The sequence below is a fragment of the Thamnophis elegans genome, chromosome 2 (genome assembly GCF_009769535.1).
Source record: "Thamnophis elegans isolate rThaEle1 chromosome 2, rThaEle1.pri, whole genome shotgun sequence".
In the NCBI taxonomy this organism is placed as follows: domain Eukaryota; kingdom Metazoa; phylum Chordata; class Lepidosauria; order Squamata; family Colubridae; genus Thamnophis; species Thamnophis elegans.
In genome coordinates, this window is record NC_045542.1 from 34,941,355 (window position 1) to 34,952,638 (window position 11,284).

The following is an 11,284-nucleotide window of genomic DNA, read 5'->3' on the forward strand; positions in this document are numbered from 1 at the left end:
TAACCGGGTCTGAAGCCTGACTGGAAGGGGTCTAGATAGTTTGCTTCCTCCAAGGACCGTTGGAGCTGGAAGGCCACCACCTTGAAGTTTGAAGTTTGCAAAAGAGCACCTGGATGTTCCACAGCACTACTGGCAAAATATATTGTGGACAGATGAAACCAAAATTGAGTTGTTTGGGAAAAACACACAACACTATGTGTGGAGAAAGAAAGGCACAGCACACCAACATCAAAACCTCATCCCCATTGTAAAACATGGTGGAGGGATCCTCATGGTTTGGGGCTGCTTTGCTGCCTCAGAGCCTGGACGGATTGTTGTCATTGATGGGACAATGAATTCCAGGGTTTATCCGCAGAGGATGGGTGATGCAACAGGACAATGACCCAAAGAATACAAGTAATTCATTAAAAAAATGGCTTCAACAGCACAGAATACGCCTTCTGGAGTGGCCCAGTTCAGAGTCCTGACCTCAACCCGATTGCAATGCTGTGGCATGACCTTAAGAGAGCGATTCACACCAGACATCCCAAGAATATTGCTACACTGAAACAGTTTTGTGAAGAGGAGTGGTCCAGAATTACTCCAGATCGTTGTGCAGGTCTGATCTGCAACTACAGGAAACGTTTGGTTGAGGTTATTGCTGCCAAAGGAGGGTCAACCAGTTATTAAGTCCAATGGTTTACATACTTTTTCCTCCCTGCACTGTGAATGTTTACATATTATGTTCAATTAAACCATGGCAACATCTAATGTTTGTGTAGTATTATGTTCAGCAGATTGTGTTTTTCTATTGTTGTGACTTAGATGAAGTTTAGAGCACATTTTATGACCAATTCATGCAAAACTCCACGTAATCCCAAGGGGTTCACATACTTTTTCTTGCAACTGTAGTTGAAATTATTAAGACATGGCTATTTCTATTTGCTCAGAATTTTAATATTAATTTTATTTTTATTTTATTAATCAAATATACCTGGCTGCCCATCTCAGAAGAAGTGACTCTGGGTGACCTACAACAATATGTATGTCTATATATATTTAGTCCATGTGGGATGGTACTTAAAACGAATGAAGGTGAATATACAGGATAATGTTTCAGGATCCATTCTAGATCAGCCACCAAGACCAGAGGTTTTGTCATCTGAGTTTTTGGACTTGTACTGGAGCCCATCCTCAGGGAACTTCTCTCTAGTGGAAGAAGTTGTGTTAGTTATATTAGCTGTTGCTCAATGACTCAGTTAAAGAAGGAAACTTAATTCCAATTTTGCTATGGATTAAGGAGGGGCTACTTTCCACTATGCAGGTTCTATTAGGCTTCCATTTCTAATCTACGCTGCTAGAGAGAAGTTCCTAGCTACATCATGAGTCCAAAAGCTTGGTAGACAAAACCTCTAGTTCTGGTGACCGACTCAGATTGGATCTTGGTGCTTAAAACATTCATCATTTAGTCCACAGGTGTCAAACTCGCCATGTCATGTTGCTCTCACGTGACATATCACTACATTTTTTTCCCTTCGTAGATCTGGAGTGAGTGGCCTGCACATGACACATCTGGCCCGCGGGCCGCCAGTTTGACACCCCTGATTTAGACCAGGGGAGTGTTAAATTCCATATTGGACTGATTAACACTAAGCCAAATCTTTTTCGTACTCTGGGTTACTTACTTCACAGAATGACTGTGAATCTATAGTAGGAAAAAACCACGATAAACATATGGAATATATGTGAACTGTATGAAAGAAGGATGGCATATACATTTAAAAAAACCTAAATTGCACCTCTGAAGGTATGGCAGACTGCTGAATTCACTAATCACAGCTCTGCAGATTTTAAACCTGTGTATTTTATTGAAGCTGGTAGTTAACTTTTATTCCATTTTTATTTTAAATGCCTAGCAACACTTCATGGACAGCAGGATACCTTGCTTGGTGATAGCTGCCAAGTCAGACCTACATGAAGTTCGGCAAGAATACAGCACTTCTCCAGCTGACTTCTGCAAAAAACACAAAATGCCTCCACCCCAAGCCTTTACTTGTAACACCGTGGATGCACCAAGTAAAGATATCTTTGTTAAACTGACAACAATGGCCATGTATCCGTATGTATCTCAAACACCCTTCTATTCATACTGCATGGATCATGACAGTGTTGCATGCTGTGGTTGCCATAAGGATGGAACTCTATGCCCCATTGAAATTGTGTTTAGCAACAGAGGGAGATGTTAGTGAGGGATATAAATAAATATAAATGAAGGGAAATGATCCCAAATTGGCAGAGAAGTATGTACCTGTTTAAAAAAAATTAATTCTTATGCGCAAGATTTGGCACATAACCTTTTGACAAAGAATCTTTGAAGACTGGGACAAATTAGATTTAGTTTAAAGAACATGGGGTTCGATTCTCTTCATATATGCATGTATTGCATTGCTCGTTACCATTACTCATCCATTAATGCAGAATTGTGAATCTGTCCCCAAAAGATTGGATCCTTATATGCTGAAACCAAATATAAATACAATTTTGTCTAGTCTTTTTTTTTTTAATGTATCAGCACTAAAATGTTTTATCTTCCTAAATGGATAAGAAATGAATTTTCAGGTATATGTATAAGTAAGGATCATTTTGTTTTCATTGGCTTATTTCTCAGCATGCTTTATTATTCAGTCTGTGCATAAGATCCAGGATCCAAAGGATCATGAAATTAGTTCTATATGCCCCCTAGGTCTTTGGCTTGAGGAGTAGCTCTCTCCTCAATATGTCAAAGTAGGGGAATGTGCAAAATGTTTCATCTCAGAGTGTTCTGACCTTAGAACAGGCCCATGATGGAGATAGACCACATCTGGACCACTTGTGGAAGAACTTGTTTTAAGTTTGGAACATTGCATGATGGAACATTTTGCAGATCCTAGTGGCAAAGCACTTCCATATATAAAATTGTTTGCTGCTGTTTTGCGAATGTGGCATTAAGGAAAATAAAAAAACAGAATCCGAAAAATTGTCCATCAGCTATTTACATTTTGTAATAGGGATGATGAACAATAGCAGCTTGATTCTAGGGGACAATTCTTATTTGAATTGTAAATGGATTAATTTCCCTGGAGACAATTAATCAGCATTCTCTTTCATCTCAGGGAGTTATAGCAAGGATTGCTTCCGCTTTGAATGATTCCGCTTGCTTTTCTGAACTCCAGGCCCTAACAGACTACAAGGAAAAATAACCCCTCCAAAGTGCATATGAATTTAGCATTCCCTTAAAATTGTTGAAAGGTACAAATATTCTAAGTAAGACTTGCTGCCATGAGTTTCAGAACAAGGTAGAATAGGTAAACATATGTGTTACATAATTAGAGCTTTTTAGCAATCAACTTTATACATACCTTTCAGTGTACTTAGTTAGGGAAAGCTATATAAAATAAGGACATTTACCTCACAGCGTATTGTTTAAAAGTATTTCATAATTTACTAAGCGGGGGAGGGAAAGATTCTCCCCCCCCCCAAGGCATTATTATCCTACAGCAAACAGACATGTATCAATGTTAAAGTGGAAAGCTTTAATTTTCCTTTGAAATGTGTACCTCTCCTTTCTTTCTAGTCACCCAGAGAAGAACTGCTAGACGATAGTCTCTTGCTTATTTGTCTCTCTCAAAATTACATGGCTGCTGGTAAAATTTTGAACAGTCGGTGTTTCGCGCATTGTAGAGCATTGTCAAGCTCAAGACGTATGATCTTAAAAGGTTGCTATTACTCACTGAGCATCTCACTCTGTTGCCAAGCAAGCCCACTCTGCAGTCTCTGCATTTGACAGGACAAATCTTCCCTGCAGGATTCGACATAGATGTCCTTCAGATGGCAGATTCAGAATGGTGCCGTAGCCGATATTAAGGGCATCCTAAGGCCCCTCAATGTGTATATATCCCTGGTATCTATGGCTCTGCTGGAATATAGGCTTCCTAGTCGTTTCTGCAAAGGCAATGTCTATGCATGGCAACCTCTATTCCAGCCCCCCCCCCCCCCCAAAAAAAAAAAAATCCACATGGCAAGAGTTTGCTCTTATAGCCAGGAATTGGAAATACCCTCCATTTGAATATTGGCTTTCTGTTTGTAGCTCTCTCATAAATAGCTATTGACCTAAATTCTCCTTTAAAAAAAACAAAACACCACTGCTATCTTTCTGTACTCAATTAGACTATAGGGAAACATCTTGACGGTGCAAGGATCAGTGCTGCTGGGTGGGAGGCTTTCAGTTGTTCAGTGAAGGTAAAGTTGCTTCCATTCCTTGGAGAGTCCAGTTTTAGAGTGGGAGGAAAAAAAGACATCTAAATTCAGGAAATTCCACTCTTCTTAATTTCTGTTTGGCAACCTGGGATATTTAAATATTTGGAGAAATCTAAGCAATAGCGTATTTGACTTTCTTCCCTTAATTCTCTTAAGCATGTGTGTGTCGGTTGGAATGCCAGAGGTAAGGGTAGCTGTTGCTTAACGACTTTCCGTTAAACAAGGAAACTGAATTCCAATTTTGCTGGGGATTAAGGAGGAGCTGCTTTTGTGCTAGGCATATTCTGTTAGGCTTCCGTTTCTAAACCCAATGTGGATGGAAAGTGGATCTTTTTTTTTCCTTATGGGGATGCTGGCGTATCAGCACAGTCCCTTACAATACAGTATGCTCCTCCTGGAATTCTGCCCAGCTTGACTCTACCCTTGCCTCGCTTCCTGACCCTCCCAAATGTTCCCAGTTCCTATTTCTCTTGGTTTTGGCTCAGATTTCTCATGGTTTCTGCCCAAGGTCTCAACTCCTGTCCTTCTGTGTGTTTTCGCAGCCATGCCCGGTTACGCTGTATGTGCACCTGCAACAGGTGTACATTTTGCATCTGTCAGAACCTCCTCAACTCAGACTTGCTGCAATCTGTAAAGAACAAACTCTTCACTGCAGTTCTTAACAGGTCTTTGATTTTATTTACTAGGTACCAGCTGTGCTTGGAAATTACATTAATGAAACCCATTGCTGAACTTTGTAAACCGACAGACCTGTCACACCATATCCATTAAGCAGCCAAATGTCCTGCCAGTTATTGATTGATTTGCTATACATGCTGTGTGACTTATGGATAGCATAAAAAAATAAATTAAGAAAAGAAAAGAAATAACCAAACCCCAGTAATAGTAGCTATTAACACATCACGGAAAATATCCTAACATTAATAATTGCCTACCGTAGGGAAGAACTGCTATATCATCTAACCCTAAAATAATCAGGTCCACTTCTCTGACAATATTGGTGCTGGCTTGGGCTTGATTGAAACATCTTCCAAAGCAGATGGGCATCAACAGAAAATGTGGGTCCTTGGCCTTGAAGAATGTCAAAGGGAAGTTCTCTATTAGAAGCTACTGGGTGGACAGAGATGGCTGGGAGAAGACATACCCCTTTGTAAATAATGGTTTTTCTGTTCTCTTCAAGGTAACAAATCTTGAAGCACATCAGTCTGACTATTTGGCATCAATTATAGGAGTTGAGTTGGCTCTGAAATCAATACTCTTTCTAGTCATTCAGAAGTAATTGCCAGGAGAGTCTTTATCAACTTATAGTTTTCTTGCCGACTCTGAGAAAGGAGTCAAACCTCATTTCTCCATCCATTAAAATCAACTTGTCAGTGAGTCAACTCTTATCTCTGAAACCATGGGTTTTTTGCCTCTAAGTTGACAATCAAAAAAATTAGTTGCTTTTTGGGGAGGGCAGGGGGGGAGATACACACACACCCAATGACACAAACATCCTGGATATAAGTTACATTTACTTCCGGCTTTTAGAATATATACATTTGGTTCTTATAAATGGATATGGTGTGATATGATCTGTGGCATTTTAACAACTAAATCAACCCTCTTTAACAAAATGCTACTTATATTTTTTTCATTTTAAGAATGCACAAATGATTCTCTACTCAGGATATTCCACTGTATTGGAAAGAAAATTTAAGATAAAGAAATATCTAGTAAAAAATGTTTCTTGTTGTAAACAGTACTGCATCTCACTAATACCACATTGCAAATTATTTAAATGTTTTCATACCAAGAAAAATGGGTTTAACAAAGTCTTTATTAAATGCATGGTCGCATTTGAGGCAAATTGGCTCAAGAAATGAATGAGAGTTCAAATCAGATTCCTTTTCAGTGATACTGCAGTTCCTTCTATGCCAGCATTATTCTTTTATGTCCTTTGATTATGCATTTTAAAATATAAAGGTGGAATATATGAATATCTGCTCCACTATTTCAATGTGTGGAGGAATATAAAAGCATTCAAGTAAGATTCCACTGTGTGATTTGTTCATTCCACCAGTGGCTAGCAATTTATATTAAGGGATTATATTTTGTTTGTTGGTCTAAAGGCAAGGGTGAACCATTTAGTCTTCCCTGTAAATTAGGCAGACTGATAAGGAGATCACATTGATTCCTATACTGTGCTTGACAGAAGGGTGGGCATAGCATTATATTGTGATAGAAAGAAATCCTCAGATCTTGGCCATCCTACCATTCTGAAAAGCAGCTGCCCATCAATCTCCACTTAACTTCCTGCCCATGATGAGAGAGAGGTGGCTATTACGAACATGTTTATCCTCGATCCCCCCCCCCCGCAAAACAGTTGTATGCACATAGCTGGGAATAGCTTCCAGCACAGCTGTATGGCCCTAGAGAAAGATGCAGCTGCTTTAATTGGGTATGAAGAGGCTGTTTGGTACTTTCCCACTATTCTGAATCCCCCCCCCCTTTTTAAAGAAAATCTGCAGTCCTAATATATCCCTGAAATAAGAAAAATGCAAGAAAATATGTAATCATAGATAAACTAGCTGAAAGGAATTATACCATACTGCTAAAAATCCCTTTCTACCCATCTTCACTGGAATAGAATTATGGTAAAAAGAAGAGTGTTGGTTTAAAAACAATCTGCCCTTAAAGATGATACCCCACTCATTATTTTGAATATGACATAAAATAGTAATTTAATATCTATCTTACAGCATCTGGGTCAGACAAAAGCTCACCTTATTCAAACATTTATATCTCTTAGTAGCCAACCAGCTACTTCTGGGATGCTTGCAAGCGTCATAGAGTAACAATCTCTTCCATAGTTGGTCCCCTATAGCTGGTGTTTGTAGGCATGCTCCCCATAATCTGATGTTAGCCCTCAAGAACTCCATCCTCCATTAATCCATTCATTCTCTTTTAAAGCCATCCAAGTTAGTGAGCATTCATCACTATGGGCTGTGGGAAAGAATACTTCTTTATGTCTCTCCAAAATCTTCCAATCAGTTTTGCAGATTACCTCTACTCTCTTTATGCGATATATGATTTTATACACCTTGTCGCATACTTTTCAGCATCAGTTATCATTTTTATAAGATAAAAGAACTCCAAACATTTTACTCTTTTCTCGTAAGGAGGGTGGTGCAGCTTGCTGATCATTTTGGTTTCCTTCTTTTGCATCCCCTCCCACCCCGCTTATGTCCTCTTTCAAATATGGCAAGCAGAAGCATTCAGAGTTTACCAGATATTAATGTGCCATAGATTTATCTTAGGACTCAATGTTGATGGTTTTATTTTCATTCCCTTTCCTATTGATCCCTCACATGGACTATGCATTTTTCATAGCTGAAACATATTAAGTCAGCAACTTCATTGAAATATCCTTTATAACCTTCAGATCTTCTTCCTAATATATTAAAGCCCATCAGTGTTGTGCTGCCATACGCATTACTTTTCACTTACTTAAAGTTGCCCTGTGTTTGCCATTTAATTGACCATTCAATCACTTTGAACAGATTCTTTTTCTGATCCAATTTTGAGAAGCTGCAATAGTACCCGTGAAATATCCAAATATCCATCCCAATCGTCTTAAGCCAAATAGAATAGATACAAATGGCTGATTTAATAGTGTAAGGCCCTCAACCAGCCAAATAAAAGAAGTCACTGGGAGATCTTATTCTTGACCAGCCTTTCAGATGCCTTTTTTGGGGGAGCATTGCTTTCCAAAAATATGAAATCCAGTAAACTGGTACACACTGAAGAAATGTTAGATCTGTCTATATTGTTTGAAGTTTTTAAAAGATTAATTCATAATAGACCTGAGGTTTAGACTTGAGGGCTGACTGGAAAAAGCCACCTGATTCTTAGCTTTGAGTTCCCTTGTAGTGGTAGAAATTATCTTTATCCAAAATGTCTTGCAGAAATCTGCAGCTATACGTGAAATAATATCACGGTTAGCCATCAGCCTATTCTGTGTTGGGTCACAGAAATATTTCCTTCCTCTGCTATGTCTAAAATATTTGCTGCCTGGTCCTTTTAAAAGCAAATGAAATTTTGTGCTAAGTTATGAATTTCTGATTTAGAAGGAGGACATTTAGATTCACCTGTTATAGTGGCACGTGGTCATGTGATCTGTAATATTACATCAAAGGAAGGATGGGATCTATTCCATTTTTCTCCCCATCCATTGGCATTGTCCTGTAATATGATTGGTTCCTCCCTCTCTTTCTTTCTTTCTTTCTTTCTTTCTTTCTTTCTTTCTTTCTTTCTTTCTTTCCCCTGAACCTTGAGTTCTCAGAATTTTTAAAAATAATTTTAAGATTATTTTAAAAAAAATCATCAGAAATGTTGTTGAATGAAGTTCTCTTGTATAGTGACTGAGAAAGACATTCTTTCTTGTCTTCCCTGAGACATTTACCTAACCAAGCTTAGAGGAATGCCTTTTTTCCAGGTTAACTACCAGCACTCAAGGAAAAGAAAATTGTTAGCCGTCTCAGTAGGGGATATTCAATCTTGATCCATTAGACCAACTTTATACTGCTTGGAAGATGCAGCCCCTATTTTTTCCACATACAATAGCCTGCTTTTGTAGACAACTGAACGGATTATGGATGGATGGAAGAGGTCACACAGTCAAAAATACAGTCTGTTATCTATCTCTTTGGAACTGAACTAGCTCCAATCTGAATTTCTTTTGACATACTACCTTCCAGATTGCCCACATTTCAGTGGGTAGCATGATTCTTATTAGGCATTTTTTGCACAGCTGTGGTGGAGGGTTGGGTTAATTCCACTAACACAGTGTAGTTATATACATCTCTTCTCAGAAGTCCCAATAAGAATAAGAGAGCCCAGTTTTATTTTGAATGCCATGGAATTGAAGTTTAAATGAATGAGAATCATTTATATTTCAAAAATGTGTTCAGATGAATAAAATGCATTCCACTAGTTGTAGCCTTATTTTAAAAAGGAATTTATTGATCTGTAGTCTAGAAATTTAATCATATGTTACACTCACTAGAAAATGATACAAGAGTATTAATAAATTTCCTGTCATTGTGAGAAAATTAAAGGTTAAAAAATAGAACTTTTAACAAGGGCTTTAGCTCCACAGATCTTCCAATTGAGGCAGGGAGATCTATCATTATAAAGTTAGGATTTCATTTATTGTGAAAGTGACTCCACTGAGAGACACAAATTGTTGATTTGAACTGCCCAGGATTTCTTCCTCTACAGGCTTCGAAAGACGTGGGGTTGTATGTAAAGCAATATATACCACACATAGTTTAGGAAAAGGAAACATTTGACCATGCTGGATTATTTTGATTTAATTTGTTTTTTCCTCTAGGTCTTCGTTTTCATTTCTCTGGCTGGCACTTACACTCCTCTTGCTGCATTCCTGTGCATCTTTTTAAAAATATTACATTTCTAAGTATATTTTCTAATTCATTGTGTGCTTTCAAACCATTGGCTTGGCGTTTGCTTTTTGGCTATTTGCATGTGCCATGAATGGTAAAGACTGATTTACTATTTCTGCCTCTGCCTCATCATCTTAAAAAACAAAAAGAAAGAAAGAAAGCTCATACCTCTCATAGAGTTTTCAAAAATGTCATAGATAGATATAGATATAGATAAATTTATTTATAGGCCGCCCTTTTCCCTGAGGGGACTCAGGGCGGCTTACAACGTATAGGGAAGGGAGTACACACAATGACATATAAAGACAGTATGTAATTAAAACTAGAAGCAACATTCATTCATCATTCGAGAGGGGATTATAATCTTTAACCCCAGGCCTGACGGGATAGCCAGATCTTGAGGGCTGTGCGGAAGGTCTGGAGGGTGGTGAGGGTACGAATCTCCACGGGGAGATCGTTCCAAAGGGTCGGAGCTACTACTGAAAAGGCTCTCCTCCGCGTAGTTGCCAGTCGACACTGACTGGCGGATGGGACTCGGAGGAGGCCTAATCTGTGTGATCTAATAGGTCGCAAGGAGGTAATTGGCAGGAGGCGGTCTCTCAAGTACCCAGATCCACTACCATGGAGGGCTTTGTAGGTGGTAAGTAGCACCTTGAAGCGCACCCGGAGATCAACAGGTAGCCAGCGCAGCTCGCGGAGGATAGGCGTTATGTGGGCGAACCGAGGTGCACCCACAATCACTCGCGCGGCCGCATTCTGTACTAGCTGAAGTCGCCGGATGCTCTTCAAGGGCATAAGAATATCCTAAAGGTGCTTTTTCAAAAGGTAACTGGACTTTCTTGGTTTTTCCTTGAATACGTTTCACTTCTCATCCCAAAAGCTTCTTCAGTTCTTGGATGAGAAGCGAAATGTCTTCCAGAAAAAACCAAGGAAGTCCAGGGACAACCATGACCTGGATGACTGAGAATCTCCATTAGACATTTAATGCATATACTTTAATGTTGAAGTCCCCAAATATTTGAGCCAGCTGGAATCAAGAGTTTGAAAACATGTCATGGGCATGCTCACAAAGTCATTATTTGTTATCTTGCCTTTTTTGTGGGGGGGGGGTGTTCAAGGGGGAATATATAATCTTTTCCCATTTTTCCACATTGAAATAGAGCAGTACCCCAAAGTAGCAAGGTGAATTTTCATGAGGGAGGGTAGATTTAAAGCTGGGTCTTGCTAATAACAGCCCAATACTATTGCACTAACATTAAGTCTCCTAGCTGCCCTAAAGGGCATAATGAGGTCCACAGCACCCATTAATCTTTTCTAGGCAGACTGACCCTCTTCCAAAAAAAGTAAATAAATGGTGCAGCCATCCACAATTTTTAAATTCTATGAATTATTTTGGTGCCTATATGAAACCCAGCTTTTCTCTCTTGGAAATAAAAATGGCGGCCAAAGCTAGAGGTTTTTTGGAATATTTAAAACATAAGATACCTGGGAATCGTATGGGAAAAGAGCCTGAGAGGTCTTTTGGGTAAACATCATCCTGCAAGATTATGAACCCAGACCTTAGT

At 39.0% G+C, this 11,284-nt stretch overlaps 1 protein-coding gene across 5 annotated transcripts in view; it reads left to right on the top strand.

Annotated features, from left to right (window-relative positions):
* The window catches only part of RHOT1 (ras homolog family member T1), a 59,492-nt gene that overhangs the window by 37,564 nt on the left and 10,644 nt on the right, over positions 1–11,284 (top strand). For 2 of the 5 annotated variants that reach the window (XM_032210601.1, XM_032210602.1), the window contains exons 18-19: positions 1,896–2,098; positions 4,818–4,940. In XM_032210601.1, coding sequence (XP_032066492.1) covers positions 1,896–2,098; positions 4,818–4,940 — 326 coding nt within the window. Of the gene's footprint in view, positions 1–1,895; positions 2,099–4,817; positions 4,962–11,284 lie in introns of all 5 variants that reach the window. The other 3 variants (XM_032210603.1, XM_032210604.1, XM_032210605.1) reach the window with 2 other exon arrangements.